Here is a 24978-nt window from a genome sequence, read left to right as displayed (position 1 = left end):
GCTTTTTGAAAAGTATACTTTCATGGAAAAGTTCCCACTTGTATTAAATTGAGTCTAAGGAAGTCATGGTGCTGCTGGATATTTGAAATAAGACTTTGAGCCACTTTTCATTGAGAAAAGGGAGAGGAGGAGGCTGTGATGGAATGGAAATCCAGCTAGCCAACAAACTGTGAGGCATGCAAGGCTGGTCCTCCAAGAGCAACTTCTTGCAGCAAACTTGAGGGAAAAATATGTTATGGTGAGGTTGGGAACATTCTGTAGTCATTCTTTGGATAAAAATACAGTTCTAGGTTTAAACGCCAAATTTTCCTTCATGAATATTATAAAATGACTGGTTCAGTCTCCAAGTGTTTCTTTTCTTTCTTTTTTCTTCCTTGTCTCAGTGAATTATTGATTCATTGACTTGTTATTGACTTTTCCATTGTGTGCGGAAACAAGATGGGTGGGTATTTTCCAAAAGCTTTGTTATCAGCTATTTCAGTGTTGTTTTGTATCTTTAAAGAAGGATTTTTTTTTCCATTTCTCTTAGTGAAAACCTCTGTAAGCTTCTTCTAGAACTTCTGTGCAAAGAAACACTTTCTTCAATATTCCTTTCAGATATTGATTCTTGAGATGGAGCTGTGATGAAGTTGGATTGAAATCTTAGTTAGAATTAATCTTGGTGGAAATTTATATGTTTTTTGAGAAAGATAAATAACATCCTGCAGCACCTGAAAATTGATAGACACATTGTATATGCAAAAATCCTATATTAAACTTAAATGTAAAATCTTCTGATTTAGAAACATCGGAGTTCAATTGTGCAAGCCTTAATACTTCTGTCACAATTTTGTTCCTTTTTTTAAAATTTTTTTTAAAGATGCTTGAATTAAAGTTTACCAAATTACTGTTAAACAAGTAGGCATCTTTGTGTGTCTGGTGTTCTTCATTTTCATGGAGACTGAGTTGAAACGGGGAGCACTAACTGCTGTAATTTTGGAGGAGCTGTAACTTTGGAGGAGAACTTCTGTAGGGGTTGCATTAAATGGATCAAAACAATTTTGTGCTGCTTATTTTTTCTATTATTTATTTCAATGAAATTAGGGTCTTCTTTGCTTCTTTAATATAAAACTATTTTTCAAAATTGTGCCCCTTTGGAAGAAGGAAGTTTCAGATTTTGTGGTGACAGGGAAGTGTGAGAAGTTGTGTTGTTTGTAGCTCTGGTTAACATCTCCTGGTGTGACGGAATGGCATCTGGAATAATGGGCAAGGACTTGGGAACTATATGCCTAATCTTGGGAAACCTGCCTAATCACTTTAGGGCATATGGCCTCAGGTAGTCTTGCTTTCAGCATTTCCATCTGTAAATAGGGTAGTGGAGCTGGATATGACATAAAAATATACTGTTATTTTTTTCTGGGCTTGGCTTTCTTGAAGGCTGAGATAACTCTGTGTTTATTTCTGGACTTGGGTGCTAGGCAGTGAGCAATAATGGGAAGAGGAAGGAGCAATACTGGTTGCTGAGGTAATACTGAGGAAAAAAAGAAGAGTCATGTAATAGTTGTTCACATAGTGACTTCCCTCATGCTAAGAATAAGTTAGGAACATTTTTGAAGGAGAAGGATGAAGATAATATATATGTGCAAGGAATTCAGCTTTATAATCAGTCTTCACTGAAGCCATTTGGGCTTGGTAGTCCAAATCAACTTTTTGTCAGCTATTTATTTATTAATGCAGTTATTTTTACTGTAAAAAGTTATACTTAGTTTACCTCATAGTAAAAAATAACCAAAAAAGTCCTTTCTGGAAGAATTACAGCCTGTGATATAACTAAAGGTATAATGGCCCACATCCTCTGGCTGTGGAGCTGTTGGAGATAATACAGCTTTCATCTACCCGCCATTGCCTGTACACTGGAGAATATCTCCTTGTGGTTCAGGCAGAAGGGCAGAACATTTTCATGCTCCTTACTTTTTCAGTGTGAACTCAGTTCCTTCTCCTGTTGTTGCCTGTTGCTCAAACAGATGTCCCTGGATAGGTGGCTGAAAAGGGCTTACCCCATGGATCGGCTCATCCATGACAGTGATGACCTCCTACTAGCAGGTGGTGGTCATCAGCTAATGGTGTCTTGAGGCACTGAAGCAATTACAAAATATGTGTCCAAATCTTCCTACAAAGAGCATAAGCACAACTGTGCAGGGCTGGACATGAAGCTTATCTGGTGTTACATCCTGTCTCTAGATGCGGGTGAGTGCTGTGCTGTAGGTTCTGTTTTTCTCTCACGCATGGCACTGACTGTCTAAGGCAGAGAAAAACAGCAGGCAGAGTGTAGTGAGGCTTCCACTGCCTGCAGTGGTTTGGGGCTTGAAGATTTCCTAAGCAAGGGGTTAGTTATGTCTTCAATAGTTCTCAATGGATTTTTCTTCTGTGAACTTGTCTAGTCCTTTTTTGAGCCCACACAAATTGTTAATATCCAAAGTATCCGTTTATAGTAAGATGCGTTATTTAACTATGTTAAGAAATGTTAAGAAAAAGCATCTTCTTGCTTTGTTTTGAGCTTGCTTCTTGCTCTGTTAGACAGCCTTTTGTTTCCACTTGGGAAACAACCATCATTTTTGTACTGCTTGTCGTTTTGTAGATGACTTGTGGTTCCCCAGTTACCCCTTTCAGGCAGATTGCTGTGTGTGCATTTCTTTAAACAAGGTTTTCTTGCCATTTTCTTACCATGTACCTTTGCCTCAATTCCCTGTACCTTTGATATCGAGAGACAGTGTCAAGGAGTGAGACAAAATCTATGTATAGTTTTTAAGTGCAGGTCTCTTGTCGCTTGATGGATTGGCATTAATGATGTGTCTCTTTTTCCCCAGTTTCAAATAGTTACTAGAATTTAATATGTTTCTTGACCATGGCAGAGTGTAGAGTAATAAAACAACCCGGTTATTATATATCTGTTTTAATGACAAGGTCTCATTTGTTCATGATAGTAGTTAGTTCAGAACTCATTACACATGCCATAATATAAACACTACTAGTACTAATGGATGGTAAGATTATTAATTAAAGGATATCACTCTGCTAGGAAGATAACAAGAGGATGTTTTCATATGTTCCTAAATCTTTTTGTGACAGGAAAGTAGAACAAAATTCCAGAGAACTAAATTTTTTTTTTTTTTAATGGTACATGAACCATGTAGAAAGCTTGTTGGTCCTTCTTACATGTTTATTGACTTAAGAGAAACTAGACAGATTTCTGCTGAAAGTCACTCAAATTCCTTATTTTTGTCTGAGAAGTTAAATAAAAAATCCAGTTAAATGAGTATGAGTGATATTTCTCTCTCTCGCTCTCTCTTTTTTTTTTAGTAGAAAGATCCTGTTCTTTGAAGTGGCTTTATACAGAGAAAGAAACATCATATGAATACTGTTTTTTACAGGGGTTATTTATAATTCTAACTAAATGCAATAAAGTAAAATGCAAAAAAAAAAGTGTTAAGGAAATAGTCTCATGTAAATTTGAGTTAACCCCAAACTCCTTGGGAACACTTAATTTTAACTTCTTTATGCTTCACCTGGTGAAGCTGATTTGTAGTTGTGCATTTCATTAGTTAATGAAGCATATTTCATTTGGCTGTTATCTTTTTTCACCCATTTTTAAAATATAGGTATTTTGGTAACAGTTTTTTTAAAGTTTATGATACTGGAAATTATTTAATTTAAGCCCTCAAAAATGTATCTTTAAAAGACTTTTAAGTGCTTTCATGGCTCTCATATCTGCTGTTTGTGAAGTGCTTTCATATTTTAAAGGGAGACGACAGTTTAAACTAGCATGTTAAGCTTGTTTGCTGTGTGAAACTGATGTGTTCAGTATCCATTCTCTCTAAGCAGTGAGAAGTAGCTAAGCAGTGTGTAATAATGCACTGACTGCATGGTACACTGAATGGAAAAAAACTTACTTTAGGCCAAGTTTGGTCAAGACATGTAGTGACATTTAAAGTCACTGAACAAAATCCTGCTTGATTAGGAATCTCAGTTCTGCCCTCCATATGTGGAAGTGCATATCTGACTCTCTAAACAAATGTTACATCTCTTTGTGTATGTGTGTTAGAACTCTCACACCCCCACCCCTGTTAAGTGCAGTACTGAAGTACATGTGACTGTGATATTACTTGTCTGATCAAAAGAATCTAATCAAGCATTGTATTCCTGAGCTTTCAGAGCCCGAAAGAATTTCATATGGAAAGTGTTTCATTTCCTTTAAAGCCAAGTGGTAATATTTTCTTCTTTTTTAAATAAGCTAAATATACACATTTTAATTTTTTCCCCTCTCCTCCTCCTTCTGGTCTTACAACACATTTTACTTTGTTGCCCAAGCACAGAAAACTTTGCCAGGAAGAAGGGTGAGCAATGCTTCTGTTTCCCATGACCCTCAACTCTAATGTTGTTCCAAGAGCTCACTACTTACAAATGCCTTGATAACTGCTTTCATTCCTTTCATCCCTCCCCCGCCATCCAGCACAGGCCAGCGGGACCGATCCTCCTTTGAGCAGCTCTCTTCACAGAACAGGGGAATCTACTTAATGTAAAAATCATGGAACATAAAAGCATTGAAAGATATATTGCAGAAGTTTTTACAGCTGAGGATCTGCATGATAATTACTGTAGTGATTTATTCTTGGTTTCATAGAAGCAGCTTCTTAGAGCTCCCTGTTCATACCAGAAATAATCCTATATATTATTTTTTCCTCTGGAAAGATATTTGGGATGGGGTACTAGTGGGGACATTGCATCTCATCCTACCTGTGCACAGCACTGAACTGGCAGAACTGATCTTGGTCAGATAGTCAGAACTCTGGCTCCTTAAGAATGTGTTGCAGGATAGGCTTTAATTATATTCTGATATTATATTGTATATTTCTTTATCTGCAAATAGGCCCGAGTATTTTTGAAATTTCTTTGGGTGCATGGCAAGATTAAGAACAAACACAGAAAAATGTCTTTTCAAGTACTACTGTAAGATCATCTGATGCACCAATACCTTACATTTCACTAAAAATCTGGGAATTCCCATGTTTTTTCTGGCAACTCCCTAGCTGCCACACAGGAAATCACTCTCTGCTTTTTCAACCTCTGGCAGCATCTGCTCTTCGTTTCTTTGTCCTCTCTTTTGTGGTGCTTCTCTGCTCAGTGTTGCTGGGATGTGCCAGGAGGAGTGAGAAATGACGTAGCATGCCTGATAAACCGTGTTTCATTGGAAGAGTCTGGGGGGAGAATATTGGAATGTGGACCCAACTCCCTGGAAAAGTCTGACATTGTTCTGGGAAATAAACATCCATGGGGTGGGGGAAGAATGTGGAAGATCATGAAAGAATATTTAAAATCCCCAGATGGAGCAAGAGAAAGTATGTTGAGGGTCAAAGCAAGTTTGCAGGGATAAAAGTTTAGGAATCTTTGAGACCTTCCTGATAGAGAACTATAGAGTAGTTTTATCAACAGACAGGGAAAATACTGAGAGTGAAGATGAGTTAGTAATAATATTTAATTATTTGAGAATGGAAAAAAAGCAGGGAAGTATGCTTGTTTTCTAAGACTTATTTTTCACCAAGACAGAAATGTTGGAATATTTCAGGCCTTTACAGAGGATCTTGGACAAAAGTATACAGGATGACAATAAGCATATCTGCAAAACTGTCATTGTATAGAAATGTTTTGGTTGAATGTAATTTAGAAAAATATAATTATATGCTAGAAATAGTACTAGTTTATACCCTACAGCCAATCTTTACAAATTCAGAAGTAGAAAGAAACCAAATGATTTCTGAAAACTGTAGCCATATTTGTGGAAAAAGACTGTAAAAAATTGCAGTGCTGGCAAAGGAAAATTTTCTGTTCTGCCTTGTACCATGTGATTAGTCACCATGTGATTAGTCACTTGTAAAGTGTAATTCTGTGAATATGGTTTGATGATTGAAAGGTTTAAACCATGGTAATTCCCTGCAAAGTCAGTTTGTTTTCTAATCAAATGCAGCAGTATTGTTAAACAGTCTTATAAACTAAAATATTGAGAAAAGATTTTGTAAGAATGAGGTAATGAGAAATAAAATACAAGAATGTGGGAGTATTGAAACAAAATGACATCACTTAATATGAGAAAGAGCGATGAAGTTACATACATGCTTTAACTTCAGAGAAACAGATGAGCAGTATGCACTGTATTGTGTCCTCCACATTAAGGGTTACAGGACATACATTTTTAGGTGCATTTGTATTATTTCATGTATTTATAATTAAGCAAAGTCAAAACATGTTAGTAATTTTAATGACTTTACTGCTTTTGCATGCTAAACTAAGGTTCATTTCTATCTGTTTTGATTATGTGAATAAGGTTAGATTTCCACATCTACGCACAAAATGAGTGGAGTAAGGAGAGGAATAGTGAAAAGAGGGATGGAATTGATCAAAACTGTCTTTTGTCTGTATAATATTATTTGGTTCAATAGCTATTTTTCAGGGAAGTTTTAGTATGTTTTTTATCAAGTAAGCATGCATATGTGGTGTAAAAATCCCCCTGTCATTAAACATCAATGTTGTGTTCTTGGAGTGTCCTCAAGACTGTATTAGACTTAGTTCTTAAGTGTAGAGAAGTTCTAATATCCAAAGTATTGCACAAGTGTCTAACATAAGGAAGTTGTGACTGAAGAGTGTTGGTATGAATAGCTATGAAGTTTATAGAACATACAGACTTCTCACTAGCTCTTGCCTCACAGTTAAGAAAGTGGGGATTTTGTTGCATTTGATCAAGGGGATTTCTCAGTGCTTTCTAGAATGGGAAAGTAAATTGTACATTTTTCTCATGGAAATATTCATGAGTAAGAGAACGACACTGAAAAATTTCAGTGCCTTATGTAACCTCAGAGGAATGCGGCAATGCATGGGCTACATGTTGACATATTCTCCTGATGTCCTTTCCCTGGAGATTGTGGGAAGAAGTTAGCTTCCCTGGAATTAAGAGCAAAGCAGAAAGCCTAAGGTAAAAAAGTAATGTGGGATTGTAGGGGTAGGGAGTTGGTAGAGAGTTGTTTGTTTTAGTTGCTTATTATTGTTCCATGAATAGCAAGTTGGCAAAGAATATGCACTGATGAGGCTGGCAAATAAAGGGGATAAAGAGTTTATTGAGAGCAACAATGAAAGACTGTGTCAATACAGAGCAGTGGCCCTAGAGCTGCAAAATCTCTGGCACTGGGCGCTGGATTCTCTATTCCCTTGTGGTGTTTTCTTGTGGATTCTTTAAAAAAGCATTGTGGCATGTGGCCAGCATTAGCTCCATCAGCCCTTGCAGATAGTCTTTACTCTGTGCCAGCCTGCCGTGTATTTTGCCAAATTAATTTTTTCTGCTGAATTTGGATAAAATGTGGTCAGTCATAAGGGAGGATTTTTTTCTTTCTTTTGTCTTTTTTTTCCTTATGACAATCAGAAAAGTTTATATGATCCAGAAATTAGCTCAGAAGTAAAGAATAATGAGTGTGTGTAAATAATTTCATCAAATAGACTTCTAAAAATAGAAATACCATGGAAAATATTCCATTCAAAGGAAGGACTCCAGGACTGAAAGCTGTGAATCTGAAGACATCAGAAGCTGCATCAACTGGCTATCCAGATCTTTTTGTCAGTGTTTAAAAGGCATGTTAATGTGCACTGTAAATTGCTCTCTAACTATAGATGATCTGGACATGTTATGGCGGTGATGTTTTATTAAATTGGGAATACCTGTTCTGGCAACAAACCCCAGAATTCTTTTCATATGCAGTTGAAGGAATAAATTGTATTGCTGGCATATGTGCCAGCATTCCCAGACTCAGGATTGCTGCTTTGGGCTGATTTGTAAGACATTTTCAGGTCCCTTTATTTGTGCCAACCTGCTACTATATATGTTATGAGCAAGAAGATTTTTCTAAATATAATAATTACCTAAAACCACTGATAATAATTTATTTTTAATTTTAAATTTTTAGTGAGCAATGAAGAGTCAAAGGCAGAAATTTTGAAGAAAATGCATTTTGGTGCCTTTCTCTGAATTAGGACCTACTACTGTGAAACTGGGAGTTTTAATGAGAAAGCCTTTAAGCCAGGAAGAAATTTGAAATATAGTAGTGATATACACAATCTTGTTTGATCACTGCTTTTAACTGCTTAATCATTCATATTGCCTAAACATAATTTTACTGCCAGCTTCTGTGTTTACAGTCTATGGTGTGGAAAAAGATATCCCACTGTGACATGTTCTACTTACAATCAAATTGACTGTAGCAAACACAGAAGCTGTTGAAGTTCAGTGCTTCTCAGTGGGGTGTTCTTGTTCCTCCGGCTTATTTCTGGCTGTGGATATAGCTCAAATCCTTGAAGCTCATTCCCTCATAAAATAACAAAGCCAAGGAAGTTCTCTGTTCATCTTCAGTGTAGAAGGGCATGTCATGAAGTATTTAGGGAGACATGTATCTCACAAGCAGTTTCCTGAATAAATAGTGTTTTACAGATTTCTATTTGTATTACTGAAAGCCCTTTTTTTACTTTTATGAATTTTTAAATGCTTCCTTGCTTCTGTCATTTAGTGCGGTAAGAATACTGCAAATCATGCTCATAGCTGCTATTTCATAATAATAATCATGTCTCTCATATAAAAACTACTTTTTTAAAGTGTTTAGACAACTTAGCCTGAACAGTTGTTTATAGAATGAGAGTTGCTTAAGAAATAAATCAAGAAAATAAATCTATTTATAAAGCAATTTAAAAATAACCATAATAATGGCTCATTTTCAGGTATTGAGGAGTAGATGTCAAACTAGATAAATTTTTATCTGCATTTTAGTATGCTGTTTTATCAAGTACTTTGGCAATACTGTTCAATTTCTACTGTGTGTTATTCATATATTATAATGCTGACTTTTGCTGACTAGCTTGGGTTTTAATAAACTTGTATGTCAGTGCATGACCAAATGAAGTATCTCATCAAGCAGAGCACCACAATGCATCTAGTCATATCTGGTGATGGACTCATATTGCCCCAAAGGTTTGAAACACCAAAGGTGACCGTACGTGGTCTCCTTTCCAGTCTTCAGCTGTCCTGAAATTCAGCTGACTGAAGGATTGCCTCTAATATCCTGCTAGGTCAATCATCACCCCTTTGCTTCTGCTGTCTTTGAAGCCATGGAATAATAACTAGCTTTGTGTTAGATGGCCAGATATGTTGCTGTTACTGTATTAGCCAGGGTGTCTGTTGTTTGAAGTCCCACTTACTGCATTCCAGCTGGTGCTCAGGAGTTCATTTAGGCATGTTTAATCTTCTCACTAAGTTTCAACTGCTGTTTTTCTTTATTAACCCAGTGAATAATACCAAGCTTTCCCAGGATGATTGACATCAGTCAGGAGAACTGTTGGTTATTGGAACTCCATTTGCTAATGAAGTCATCTTTGTAAGCAAACAAGTGGAAAGACTTTGGCTTTGATGTGTTTGCTGAGAACACTTTCTTGCAGGCTGCTGCTAGGGTAGGGATATGAGTCCTCTGCAAGTGCTCCAAAGTTTCTGGTTTTGGAGATTGATTGATCCTTGTCAAAAGTTTGGACTTTCTGCTGTTCTTCCAGACACTAAACTGGCAAAACCAAACAAATGACAACCATCATAGCCCGATAAAAAATTCATTGTGCTTACCAACTTGTGGAAATCTTCTAAGGTGTCCTTATCTGTGGTACTTTGTCCTTGTTTTGACAGGCTGTGCCATGCCAAAGCATACTCTTGTTTTTTTGTCCTTTGGGAAATAGCATCCTTCATTTCATGACATTGTTGCAATGTATTGTTCTCTCCTCCTCCTCAAGACTCTAAATAAGAAATTATTTTATGATCTGTTTAACAAATCTAGGACAAGAAAGTGGAAGAACAATTCTGGTGATACAAAGGGTCAGAATCATAGTTTTGTCGTCCTATATTCAACTGTAAGGCCCTGATACCTAAAATAAGTTCATATATTACAGTTCATGTTACCTACTTCTCTTTGGCAATTTCAAAGAAGTGAGTCTTAAATAATCCTGCCTTCTAGAATAATCCAGAGGAATTTTTTGCTTTTTTAAATGAATAATATGTATTAAGTAGATTAATCAAATATATAAAACTTCAGGGAGAAGTACAATAGCGTTAGTGCATTTCATGATTCCTCATTGACTCTCCTGAATGGATGATGACTTTAATTATTCTTTCATTAGCATTATGGCACTGATGGTTGATATTGTATGTATCCATATGCAATACTGGTGTTATATTACTTTGTTGTGGTTAAGCTTTGTTGTAGTTATGCTTTTATTATTTCCGGTCACAGTGTGGTAGCTTCTTTAGTACTTCCTCTGTCAGCTCCACAAAAAAAAAAAAAAATCTTGTGGGCCCCTTGACTTGCTGCAGTCCTCATTGAAACAGGCAACTCTGTCACAGTTATCTCCTTGCACTGACAGTATGTAGTGTGTAGATGGCTGCTCTTGACTATGTGCCTCACTGCAAAATGGAACTAAATCCTTCTTTGGAATCTGAGAAAGCAGGGAACAAGTGGCAGAGGTGAGTACTCTCAGAAAATACATATTAACAGAACTGCCCCTCTGGCAAATTAGGGTTATCAGGTTGCATTTTCCTTCTTTTGCTGGCACCCAGAGAGATTACTTCATTTGAGTGCCTGCAGAAGAGCAGGGGCAACAACATTTGTGAGCTCATTGAGGCTTTCAAGCAGCCATCCTTCTCTGGATGATAGACTTGTACTGCCAGTTAGTAAAGCTGGTGAGCTTTGTATAGTAACTTAGAAGATCAGTTGTCTCTGCTTGAAGGAAAATTTCCGCCATGAGCTAAGTGAATGTCCTAGTTCATGTGGATTCAATGAAAAGAGGGACATGACTTTACAATGTACTGGCTGAGTAAGAGCAACGCTGAATAATGCCACAGATTCTAAAAAGGTGATTTGTGTGGTGATTACCTTCCTTCTGGAAGCAGCAGCATGCATTGAGGACTCTCAGTGACTTTAAGACTTTGCGATGTACAGGGATAAATTATATCTTATAAAGCTGGGCGAGGTCTCCACTCTGCTCTTTTCATTTTTTTGTCCATCATTTGCCTCTTCTTGGTTGGAGACCTTTGCTCTTAAATCCATTTTAATTCACTTTTGAATCTTGGTATCTTTTAGAAAAGATATGCTTACTGCACAGCTGCTCCTTTCTGTGACTGGATTTATAATTTTATAATCATTTAAAGTGATGATGCTTCTAAGAAAGTGATAAATACGACCAAGTAGCACCACTTGGTCCATTGTTGGTGATTCAACTGCAATGTCAGAGTCTTAGAGAGTAACTTCTATTTCAGCCTTCAGGAAGCTGGCCAAGTCAGCTGGAATTTTCTATAGAATAATATTTTTTTATCTTTTCAGGTTAGATTAACTTTGTACAGAATTTGTAAATGAGTATTACAGGAAATATCTGACCTTGGAACTTCATTTTATTCTTTGCTACATTGAACAGCTTCAATCTCATTATGGTATTGTCTAATACTCTCAAGGTATGAGGAAAGGCCTCATATAGAGGCAGATATCTCCAAATGGTATCTTGCTGCATGACTTTATCAAGTTATCTCATAAACTCCTTAATTCTTCATAGCCACTATTTCTGAAGTAGGTTAAACATGCCTCCTTCAGGTTCAAAATATATAAGCTCTGTGGGATTTGCTGACATAGTGAAAGAAAAATTGGCATCATATATCAATAATCCTGGATATGAAATGGAGACTCCATCTTTGGTATTGTTGACATTTATTTTCCTTAACTTTGACATTTGTTCCACCAAATCCTGCCTCTATGGAAGAATGATAGGGGAGAGCCCATGCTCCCTCATTTCGTTTCACATTCACAGAGATGCTGTTCATCATAGGCAGTTATTAGATTGTCCAAAGGAAATAAATCTCCATTCCTGTTAGCAAGAGTTAATTTTTACATTCCAGTGTACTTGAAATATAGAAACTTTTTCATTCAATTACATTAAGGCCATGTAATTTGTTTTGGCATCACTTGCCATACTGCAATTTTGTAGAAGGGCTTGGGACTCCATGTAGTAACCTTTTGAAAGAGAGAATAATAAAACTGTATTTCTTCCTTTAAAATTTAAAATATATTACTTGACAAAATCAAGTTTAGATCTTTCTGACAAATGTAAAACAATAATTTACTTAGCTATGAAAGAGGTTGTATTTGCTTAAAACACAGTCCTTCATATTATAAAGATTATTTTGTTTTCATCTATACAAACAGTAGGATGCATTTTTTGTTTAGCATTCAATTTGTTAATACACTTAATAATATAATCTTCATGTACAGCACAGTAAGAAATATACAGTAAGGATGCAATGAATCTGGGTAGCATTCTTTCCTGTTTTCCACGTGCTTTATCAGAAAGATACAGACTTTGTTTACCCAGCTCTTTACATCTTAGTTATTTATCAGATATGCATACAGAATTCCCTACTAGTATAAGAAAAAAAATCTGTTCATGTCTGTATTGTCTAAAGATGATGGATCTCTTTTTGGACTGAGGTACTCTATACCTACCTATAAAAATACAAGAGGAACAGGCATTGAGCAAATTCTGGGCACTACAAAATCCAGGAAGGCATTCTCTTGCTTGATAATGATTAGCTTTAATTAAAATTTAAAAAAAAACCAGTCATCTTGTTTTGTGGATTTTTGTTTGGAGGTGTCTAAAATCTTCATTTCAATCAATTTTTAATTCTTATTTCACTTGAGATAGTGGAATGGTTCTTACTGTTGATCATTCAATTTAAATCATGCTTTATGTGTATGGGAGTTGTTTGTGTGTTGATTTAGGATATTAGGCCAATTTGTATATTTATATGTTAGGTTTTATTCCTGCCTGGAAAAAGGTTAGCCCTCTTAATTTAGTGTCCACCACTGAGTGAATAAGTATTTATGGCTTTATAATAACATAGGGTAAAGAAATCACAGAATCACAAAATGACTGAGGCTGGAAGCGATCCATGGCAGTCATCAGGTCCAGCTGCCTTGCTCAAGCAGGGCCAGTTGCCCAGGACCATGTCCAGACAGCTTTTTACCATTCCCAAGGGTAGAGGCAGATATGTGATGCTTTTGAAACAGAATTTATGACTTGGCTTTCATTAATAGCTTATCCTTACCATGAATTTCCCTTAGATTTAGCAGATGTCAGATTCTTAATTGTCAATTTTCTTAGCATCAAATAGATGCCATAGATACAGCCTCTAAGATGAAGAAAATTTTTGGTTTTCTGGGCTCATCTGGACTGCTGGCGTTTTTAAATCTTGACCAAATCTATTCATTATCACATTAATCTCTCCATTTGCCGTTAGTATTTCTAAAAAAAGAAAAGAAGATAACAAATTTATGTGGTTGATATTCTGGGGTTTTTATGAAATTCTTCACTATAAAGTTTGGATTGCTTTGTGAAATTCACTGAAAATAGAACTCATAATCCATGGATTACCATGTTGATTGGCAAGCACTTGTGTTGTTTTGTTTTCCTCTTCAATTTCTTTTTAAACAGGTTTTTCACTAAAGCACTTTACAGTGTGGTGTATCAGGATGATTATAATGAAATTATTTTGATAATGGTAATAAAAAAAAACTATCATGAGATTTATTTTAATCTGTGAACTAATATTGCAGTACTTTAAAGAGTGTTATACTTACATATGCAATTTATCACCAGACATCAATTTCTTATGGAATTTATTGTTTTTCAAGATGTATAAAAGTTCTTTAGTTCTCAATGTGATGTGTGTATTAATGTTTGAAATCTTAGATCAGGCTGTTTCATAGGTGTCTAGGATATCTCAGGTATTTCATTTTGAAAAGGTGATGGTGATTTTAAAATGAGGTTAATGTCCAGAAAAGGTACTACAAAGAAAACTTTGTAAGCAGAAAAAATACTTAATGCGGAAATGCATGATGCCTTGCTCCAATGAAGTTCTAGTGGAGTAACTCTGATTTGTTTTTTTGTTTGTTTTTTTCTTGAATTCTAGATTTATCCATGGCAGTACAAAAATTTTCACAGTCTTTACAAGATTTTCAGTTTGAGTGTATTGGAGATGCTGAAACTGATGATGAAATTAATATTGGTAAGTATCCTCTTTGCTTTGCTGGCAGTAGCATTTTTATAATTTCTTATAGCATTTTATCAGAAATACAGTGGGGCAGTTCACAGTTGTTTTTAAATGGCTCATATCACAAAAATAGAAAAAATTTTGATAAGTAGAAACCATGCAAGACTTTAAAAATGCATGTCAAAAAACTATGTTTTAATGGCATGTCTTGATTTATTGCAGCAGAAAGTATGGAACAGTACTTTTGTAAACTGAGTCAATTGTGAATCCTCTAAATTCTGCTGCTACTTTTATATTTCAGTCAGTTTTCAGTGGGTTACTAAAAGGTACACAAGCTTTCTGTGATGTAACTTAAGTCTGCAAAATAACACCTAAGTGCCTAGTAATACACAGGAAGTATTTAAAGGTCTAAAAAGAAGAATATGTTCATTACAACTTGTGCATTCCTAAGTATATGGTTGTCTGAACTTTTGCCAGGATAATTTACTAGCTGCTTATTGTTCTGTCTCTGTACACACCAGAAATTCTACATTTGCAGAACTGAACAGCTCAACTTGTCTTGAATGTAATCCTCTTTAATGTCATCAAAGTACTCCTCCCTCAGCACACTAATCCTGGAAATGTTTCGAGGGTTCAGAAATTCAGCTGCTCTTTACTGCAAGACATTGCTGCAGTTGTAGTGATGCTTTTACACAGTAGCACACCAGCTGGAGTGCTAACCCCCACTGGTAAGAAATTTGGATTACAATCCATCTTCAGAAAGGCTAAATTCAGTATCATGAGTCTTACATACCACATGGCCCCCATGCGTCTCCTAAAACATCTGAGAGGAAGTAAGATGGTTCTTCAAGAGTACTGGCTTCTAAAAACAAATAATTTGGCAGTACAAGAGGGAACGTAGGACTTGTTGGTATTTTTTGAAGAAGTTCTATGTAACACAGAAAGGAAATTCAAATTTAGACTTTTCCAAGTGTATCTATTATTATGGTTTATTTTCAAGTCTGCTCTCCCTTCAATTTTTTCCTTTTCCTGACTGAGTCATTGGACAAAAGGTCTGAACTGCATGTTTTCACTTGCAAGGTTTGCCTCATCCTCACCCTACAACATTGTGGTAGTCAGAAAACTGTCATCAGAGATGACTGGTATTTGGTCACGGTCTTCCACTAACTCCTGGCAGGGAGTGGGAGGGGAGGTTTAATTTTACTGGCAATTAAAATAGGGGAGTGAAGTCACTGAGCTGCTGCTACTCAGATGTAAAACCGCATGCATTCTTCAGGTGTGTCCACCTTGCAAAGAGAAATGGTGTGCATGTACTTTTTGTCATGCTACATATTATTTCTTGGCTGTTAAAATTATATTATGTACGTATGTTTTTAAACTAAGTCTGCAGTATCTCAGTTATATGTCTTAGATTTGGTCAATAACTTTTTTAAAGGTTTTGCATTTAAAGTCAGGTGACTGAGAACAAAGACAACATTCATTTTACTTATAACCTAAATGTAGCAAAGAAAAGACATTTTATTGTTTGGACATTAAACAGGCATTTAAAACTGTTCAAAAAAAAACACAGTTCATGAAGCTTGACAGCTGATTTATTTCACTTGAAGCTTCAAAGAAGGGATTTCTAGCTTCCAAAGGTCCAATTGCCTGATGGATTGTCATGTACATCAAAGAAGCTTGTAAGAGTAAAAGGTAAACTGACAGGAATCAAATTCAAGTCTAACAGAGCTTGAATGATACTGTGTGCTTTTATAGGGTAAGGCTCAATTTTTGATCTCCCTAGAGCAGTGACCTAGAATTTATCCATATCTTTAACATGCCCCAACGAGATAGATGTTTGCTTATCATCAAAGACAGCTTTGTATAGATGAATCTTGCTTTGTACCTCCTTCTGCCTTCACCCTCTTTTTCTAAAAATGTCTACAGCTGTGTAGGCCAGTGAGTTCTGCTTCAGTCTGCAGTGTATTCTGACTTGATAACATTTGTAAAACCCTATGGATATATGCATAGGGGCTTATTGTAAGGACTACATTTCTATTTCAAGCTTAGCATTGAAAATCTACCCTAATAACCCTTAGCACTGGGAATTCACCTCTGAACAAGACTTGTTCTGTCGGCATGTATTTGAGTATTTTTTTAATAAGGTTCAGATTCTTTCAGCATTAAATATAAGTGATTTAGATGATTTTTTTTTTCCTTTCTTTCCCTTACCAATAAAAAATATTTGGAATTGAATTGGTAGCTCCATTAACATTTTTGAGGCAATAATGGAGTTGAGGGTCTCTCTTTAGTAACTAAAGACAACTTTTTTTTTATTGGCTTCTTTTTGCTTTCCAGTCTGAGATCTAATAAGAGCAGTTTTATTTGCATTTCCTATAAACAGTGCATTTTTAGTTGCTCTTTTAATATAACTTATTTATTCCAGTAAGCCCATTACATAAAATACGTAAGAAGTAATTTTAGTTAAGCTTCATAACACACTCCGCATAAACAGAATTATGGTGGTGTTCTTCATACTTATTTTAATCCATCTCCTGTTTAATCCAGTGATTTATTTGTGTGGGTTGGATTGGGTGTTTTAATTCCTGCATTTGATTTCTAGTTTTGATGATTTATTATCTTTTATTTACAAGATTTATTTTTTTGCATTGCAGAGGTGTTCTTCTTTGACAGAAAAAATCTTATCTGTGTCTGTGGCTGTGTAATGCATTTTAGGTAGTTTTTTCATGTTGCTGCAAGTTAGGCAGATTTATCTTTATAGTCACTTTCAGATATACCATGCCTAGTTAAGAGTCATTTTATGCATGAGTTGTGAGGAATTTCTGTGACTTTCTTGGATAAGCAGAGTGCCTTGTTCCTCAAATCATCTCCAGCTCTTATGTTTTTGGTTGGTTTTTTAACTGTGAGCATCAAAGGACTCAAGCAATAAAACCTTTTTTAGTTTTCAATCTTTTTCCCAGAAAATTTGGTTTGGGAAACAGTCCCCATCTTCACTAGTTTTTCTCATTCAAAAAATAAAACAAGCTAGCAACAATTGCTGTTTTTGTCTTTCCTCTGGTTTGGAATACTTGTGGAAGCATGTGATCTACAGCAATGCATGACTGTTTAATGGCAGAACATATTTATTAGCTCCAGTTGCATGTGATTCAGTGAAGCTGTAACTGTGTTTTGTGTAACTGAAAAGTTTTGCAGAAGATGGCATTTTCAACGCAAAAATAACAAGATGAGTGACAGCAAATTAATAACAATAAAAAGCCATAGTAATGAAAGTTTTATGTAACTTGCCCTTACTCTGAGAAGAGAGTGTTGCTTTCCTAATCTAACAACTGTGTTTTCCTCAGAAATAACAACACTTGATAACACTCTGCCATTTGCTCTTTAGACATATCACCCTGTTCTCAGCCCTCTTTGTAAATATTTTGCACAAAAATTAAATACTTAAGACTGACAGTAAAGGAGGTCAGTCATTTGTCTTGCACAGTCGGAGTTTTGTGTAAAATGGATGCATGATTTTTACAGGTTTCAAACCTTAGAGGTAACATAGACCTTAACATGCATGGGACAGCTGCCAAACCAATCATGTCTCTTTTTCCTCAGTATATACTGCAGGCATAATTTTTGAAATGAGGAGGTTTGCTGAGCTCATCCTACTATTATCCAACTTGTGTCACCTGGATCTCTCCCTAGGAATTTCCCTGTTTTGATCCTGTTTTATTCTGTTTGTGTTATCTGTTTTATGGCTAGAGATGAAAACAATAAACATTATTAATACAATGGAAATCTGTCTTGTGCCTTTAAGAAATTTGTGTCTATTTTGTCTTGTGGCTAATTGTATATCTGTGAGATTTAAATCTGCAGTATAAGACCATGCTCTTCAGAATTAAAAAAAGAAAAAAAAAAAGAAAAAGAAAGAAAAAATATAAATAAATACATTCTGATATCCTGGAATTTTATTTTAGTATCTGTGTTTTATTGTCAAGTGCTGTTTAGGAAAGTGCACTGAAAAGCATGTGTCTTTCACTCTGTGACTGCTGGTTTTGAAGTTTGGGGTTTTCTTCCCTGCAGAGAATTGTATTATGACAGATGTTTCAGATAGCATCAGATGCTTGATTTAAGAATGTAATAGGATTATGATGATTTATGAAATCATTATTAATTGAGCCACAAAGAATAGGCCGAAAGTTCTAAAATGTGGTATCTTTTCTTGTGGGCATTGAGTTCTTCTCCTGCCTCTAGCAGTTGGGGCTCGTGATCTTTGCTGACTCACACCTCAAGTTGCTAATGGGATTATTAAATTGCTTGCAACTAACCATCTACAGAACTGTTAGCTCATACCTGGCAGTTATGTTGTTTACAGCAGTTAGTTTCAATTTGAACTTTGAAAAATTGACTCAAATGTGCTGGAGAGAAAGAACTCAAAACCAAACAAACAAATGTAGAATGCTAACAGTAGTTGTTTGTTAGAGTCCACTGCTGTGTTTCCCTTTCTTGTTTTAGTTGAGCAGTAATGCCAGACGCTCAGTCTTTTTTTCTCACACTGGGCATCCATGTGTACAATGCTTTTCAGTTAGCATTTGCTCTACCCTCTTGAAGAGCTTGTCAGAGGACAAGCATCCTGTAATTCAGAGCAGCAAATAGATCTGGACTGGGAAATTTGTATATAAAACTACAGGAAAAAAAGGAAAAAAAAATGATGTTTCATTTACCCCCCCCATCTTTTGTAACAGTGTAAAAGTTTCATTGACTTTAAGAGATACCAAATTCTATTTTTAATGGTTCATGCTGTGGATACAATGCTCTATTCAAAGAAATAAATTTAAAACAACAAAAAATGGCATAGGAGCTTTAAACATGCCTACAGTGTGTAGAGACAAATCTTGACAATCAGTCTATGAACTTGGCAGTCTCCAGGTTAGGACACTGCCTTTTGGAGGTTCATCAGGAATCTGAGAAGGTAGATGTCAGGTTACTATTATTTCAAGCCACTGTTGCTTGTGGTGTGTAATGGCTTCCTGAATTTGCTTGGCTCTTCCTGAATTATTTATTAAATTTAATCAAACCACCTACAGTCTGAATAATTTGGATATCTGACAGGTCATCTCCTTAATTACTTGAGGTTAAGCTTTCATGTTCAAGAAAGTTCTTTTTGGGGTTAATATTCAACCTGCTTTGCACTGAATTCCCATTTGCAACCAGGCTTCTGAATGGAATTATCAAATTCCAAATAAGTCTAAAATTACTTCCAGCATCTCAGGTCTACTACTGCCTTATCCAAAGCAAAGAAAAACCAGGATCTCATCTCCACCTTGAGGGCAGAGTTCTGGGGGTGGATTTTTTTAGTGTAGGCATCATCCCAACAACTTTTCCAGTGCTTACGTTTGTTGACCCTGTGGAACACATTAGGGACAAGTGTATTTACAAAAGGTGTTTTTATTTTATATGGGTGGGGAAGGGTTGAGTCCTAGCCTAGAAAGCTATTTACAACGGAGAGTGAATTTGCATAGAAAGATTGTATGCTGCTTTCCACAGTAATTACCTGTTTAGATTTGCCAGCTCTTTTTCCTCCAGCTGAAGGAATGAATTTTAAGATTTAACTTTTTAGATTAGTTTCAAAGCAACTTTGCTTAAGTTACTTGTAAGATCACAGGACAGGGTTCTTTGGTACTTGGATTATTTTTATCTAGAGAAGTTCAATGGTAGCAATTTATGGGAGGAACTCAGCACAATTAGGGTGTGAAATGCCTAAAGTGTTTGTTTCAAATCTGTTGATTCTGTTCCTACCATTATTTTTTTAAATCCCTCTTGCATATTTGACAATTTGAACAAATGCCACCTGTTTCCGGAACTCTATTGTTTCTTGACTTCAAGAAATTAATGATTTTATGCTAGTGCTGGGATCCTATCAAGGCTTCAAAACAACATCTGCCCCAGAAAATGAAGGTTGCATTCTGTTAGTCGAGCCCAGAGCTCTTGTCCTTGCTTTGGAAGGGCAAATGGGGCTGACAAATCAGGAAACAAAATAATGGTGCAGTACATTTTTATCTGTTCAGGAGGAAAAGGTAACATAAGATCAACAACAGAGTCCTTGTTTTTTCTTTTTCTCTTGGATACCTATCAGAAGGTTACTGGAATTTGCATGCTTCATTCTCTGTTGACCTTAAGATGAGTGTTCAAATGAAAAAACTGAATTGGGGTATCTGATGCAGTTACTGCCATTTCTGTTTGTCCTACCTTTCTTCTGTGTCAGTAGCTGACAGCAGGAGCTCTCCTGAGTCCCTGCTCAGTACAGTTTGCATCTGTACTAACAGAAGCTAAAATTCATGTTAGTTCATTTTACTGTATTGGACTGCATACTATGGTGTCTCAGATACAGCTCCTACTGTGCACGGAAAGAGGTTAAGGCAGGCAATGGACAACAACAGCTTTGTTGCCCTGGTGCATTCTGCTAAGGAGTTCAGATGAGTCAAAATTTGATCTGAACAGCTGAGTAGATGAATGGACAAGTCCATGCCACTCACAGGATACAATATGAAGTAGCTTTTGCCTCTCTCTGACATTTCAATTTGCTGGATTCTTCAAGGTGTATTCTACTCTATTGTCCTCATTTCATGCCTTCAATATACCTCTTTTCCTCTCCTTTGTCACTTAACTTCGTGGACATCCTAGCAGAAGCATGAATGCTCATAGGGAAACAATCTGAGGACTGGAGTGTTGTTTTATAGAGTTGTTTTGAAAATAATGACTGTGTACTCTTGATGCATATAATGCACTTCTAATAAAATGCATAACATTTTAGATTTGTTAGGCTAGGCTAGAAATAGGAGAAATAGGACCTCATTTTCAAAACAGACAGTAGTTTGATCAACTCAGCTAATCAGATATTCATGTTCAGGTTTGGGCAAGTAAGATAAAGGATTTGTGCTTTCTGAAATCAAAATGCTTAGTAGAGTTTAGAGTTTTAAGCACAGAAATTTTTTGATCCTTTGTAGGCCTAAATTCAATTAAGCAATTATAGCAAACCAAACATCTGTTGAAGTATTTGGTGATATGTTTTCTCAACTCTTCCACTATTCAAGCAATAAATGCAAAAACTTTAAAAATCAGAAAAACAGTATTAATGATTCTCAGTTGCATTCTGAATATATTGCTTTTGGTTTTACTTCCCCTATTTCAGCACTCATAAAGAGCCACATACAAATAAGATTTGTACAGCTGGGAAGTCAAAAATATCAGGATTTTTTTCCTTCACTTAAAGTATGGATGGGCCTCTGAAGAATTGGGGATTGGCAAGCTTGAAATGTAGTCATAATTACTTCTAATTCCTTTGTTTATGGAATGCTATGATTTAATATTACTTTTGCAGCTTAACATTGCTGCAAACAATGTTGTACATTGCACAGTGGTTGTTTCCTATGTTGTTTTGTTATTCAGCTGTTAAAAAAAAACTTGAGGTTGAAGCAGTAATTTCTATCTTCAAATGAAAAATTTGTATTCGGTACATTTATATCACAACTCTCTGCTGGGAGGGAGAGCAAGAGAGGACTGCAGTTTGATTGCATCAGAATCCATCTTTGAACTTAACTATTTCTGAATATTCTGTGTTTTTTAGAGCTGTTCTTCCTCTGACATGTGATAGGATATCAGTCAACTCTGGCGAAGCCAGATCTGTTGAAGTCAAAGGTTAATGGTCAATTTAGTTGAGGTAAAGATTAATTGAATGAAATTAACTCCTCTGGAATGCTGTTAGTTTTCAATAGGGGCCAATTCAAGCTGCTAGTTTTTCAAAGTAGGTCTCCAGCAGCATTTTAAGATCACTTTGTACCTGTTAGACAGAATTTGATGTATTGACTATTGTTCCCCACATCCTGCTGAGTTTGGCAGCTGTGGAGCTCAGCCCCACTGCTGTGCCTGTGGCTCCATCAGGTGAAAAGAGAGGCTGATTTCACTTTGACAGGTACAATAATGTAAAACCCCATTTTGTAGTGTGGCATAGAGATGCAGTATTTCTTAATGATCACTTATCTAAACCCTTATCTCTTTATTCTATGAGAACATGGCAGAAATGGTGTATTTGTTGTGACTCGTCCTTCACAGAGCTGTAGAAGGGGAGAGACATGAAAACAGTTAGTCATTTGTAGACAGGTTTTGATATAGAGCTCTGTGTGAGCACATGACTGCTTGAGAGATCCTTTTCATGTTGCTAAGAAAATGGAAGAAATTATTTAGATGATTTAAAATGTTTTTGCTGATGCCACTCCAAGATGCCATGTTTCAGAAGAGGTGCTGTAGACTAGTAGAGTCTAGAATGAACTTTTACTACCACATCTCTGCCATGTTGAAGAATTCATGCTACACAAGATAGGTAAATTTTCCAAACAGAATGATGTTTTTCAATATATGTACTGTTTTTATAAATAGAGTTGAAAACTAACACAGGGTAGATATGCAGCTGTATTTTTAATGAAGTGTTAACAGTGTAATGATGGTAGTGGAATTATTCTTTGGTGTGGGTTTGTTTTTGTTTTGTTTTTGCAAATATGCTGAGGGATAGACAGCCATTATGAACTTTAAAAAATTTTCAGGACTCTGAAGTGTTTTGCCTTTGCTGGATCTATTTAAAATTTTCTACTTGTATTTGCTTTGTGAGCTTCTGCATGGGTAGGGCATGACAATTTACTGATATTAAGTCAAGTAATGGGATTTATTTAAAATGTGTAACATTGCATGTCTTCAGGTATCTCTCCAAGTATTGTGTTTGGCGAGTGCTGACAGTAAATCTGGGAATTCTAGATAACCTGACTTTCTTGTAAATCTTCTTAGTTTGTGTATGAACATGTAGCCTTCTGCGTAGGCCTCTGTTGATAAGTAGTGGAGTGGAAAGTGAAAATGTATTGGCTCAAAGAATTGTTTTAACTTTTGTACAAGGCTTGTATTTGTATGTTTAAATATTTGTGACATGATAGCAACTTTTTATAGCAAAGAATTCTCAGATATGACACTGTTTGTAATTGGATTTAGATGGTTACCCTGACGGAGGTTTGTTTCTGTAAAGGGGAAAGGATTTTTACTTCTAATAGCAGCCCTGCACTTTATGCTCCACATGTGTTTAGAAAAAAAACTTCAGAAAATACCTTGCTATATTTGCTCATTAAGTTTTGCACAGTGAAAATACTCTTGAGTTTAAATTGCCTCATATGGTATGTACATGTTATACTGTCCTGCCAAACACATCTTGCAGAACTTTGGGCTTCAGTTAAGCTCAGATCTTGATTTGGTGCCTTTAATGGTTCTCATAGTGGCCTGCAGTGTGAGGCATCACACGTGTGTGATGCTCAGACAGGAGGTTCCATTCCTACTGTGGGATCGCTGGCCTCTTCTGCTGGTTTGTGTCACATTTACAGTGTGACAAAACCCAAATGCTTGTGCCTGGTATATGGCCTGCAATTGAGAGCTTTGAAACTTGGTGGGGAACACTGCCTAGAAACATACAGGGATCAAATGCTATAAACCAGGGGAGGTCAAAGGGGAGGCTGTTGCTGAATATCTGATAGTTTCACTGTTGGTCTTGTTTTCATGGGGAATTTGCAGCACTTACTACCATCTCTCTGTTCTAATACTGTGAAGAGCCAAAATGCTCCTAATTATGATGTGGAGAAAAAATTACCACTGAATTTACTCTTGAGTTTGCAATGCCTTGACTCAAATGAAATAGAGAGAACCCTTGGGTTTTCTTTACTTTTAGTTACATGTATTTGAGTAGCTGTGCCCTGAAGAAATTCTCTGCTTGCCTGCATGTAGTGGAGCATGTGATCATATTTGGAGAACAATGCATAGACCTTGAAGCATAAGTTTGGTCATAAAAGGCTTAATTTTGTAATTTTTCTTGCTTACTCATTTATGTAATTTCTTTGCAGAAGCTTTAAAACAGGCATTTTTCATTTCTGTCTCTTTGCTGTTATCATACTTTTTGTTCCTGATCTATAATTAATTTTTGGCAAATTTGGATTTCCTCATGTGAGGTAGCACACTTATTTTCAATAATTAAAAAAAGTTGGCAAAATACCTTTCCTCACAGTTCAAGGATGGAATTTCCACAGGAAATAAAGTTGCCACTGAAACTTGTACTCCCTGGGAAGTGCTTCAAAATCTGAAAGATCACAGTAGTATTTGATAAAAAAAGCATTGGATTAAGTCCTTGCAGGCTAATTATGGAGAAAAAAGTACGAATGTTCACTTATTGAGTCTGAAATAGCTTCACATTGCCTGCTTTAAGAATGTCTTGATTCTATCACAAGAACAGTACAGACCAGACAGGGTTGTCTGTACCTTAGTGTGCCTTGCCATGATGGAAGTCTTCAAGGAAATTTGTAGTTATTTGGATTGAAAATTTAAACCACTGTCTTCTGGCAGAAATCATTGTCACTTTGAGAGTGTATTTCCATACTGTGGTATGTTGATGTAATCTTTAAACCTTTACACTTGAATTTTTGTTTAATGCTATGTGTTTTACTACAAGAAGTGCATTTCATTGTATTATAGGAAGGTTCAAATAACTTTTTTTACTGTTCTTTTACTGTGGAGGCTGTGGTAAATGTAAACACAGACAACAGGAATGCATAAGGTCCTTATTACAGATCCATAAAAGCTGATACCTGGATTAGGAAGGTAAGAGGAACCAAACTGAGAGGATAAGGCAGTACATACAATAATAATTTCCCAATTTTAAAATGATATTGAAACCCCTGAAGAAATGAACCATTATCTTGGTATCCTAACGTCTTTTTTCACAATGGAATCTTCTAACATAATTAATGTCCTGACACCAATACGCAGCT

At 36.0% G+C, this 24978-nt stretch overlaps 1 protein-coding gene across 1 annotated transcript in view; it reads left to right on the top strand.

Moving 5' to 3' along the window:
- The window catches only part of ARHGAP42 (Rho GTPase activating protein 42), a 142535-nt gene that overhangs the window by 17715 nt on the left and 99842 nt on the right, over positions 1–24978 (top strand). The window contains exon 2 of the mRNA XM_064409450.1: positions 14063–14158. Coding sequence (XP_064265520.1) covers positions 14063–14158 — 96 coding nt within the window. The remainder of the gene's footprint in view (positions 1–14062; positions 14159–24978) is intronic.

This window comes from Passer domesticus, chromosome 2 (genome assembly GCF_036417665.1).
Source record: "Passer domesticus isolate bPasDom1 chromosome 2, bPasDom1.hap1, whole genome shotgun sequence".
Lineage (NCBI taxonomy): Eukaryota > Metazoa > Chordata > Aves > Passeriformes > Passeridae > Passer > Passer domesticus.
Note: the sequence above shows the minus strand (reverse complement) of the source record. Positions and strands in the feature narration are given on the sequence as shown.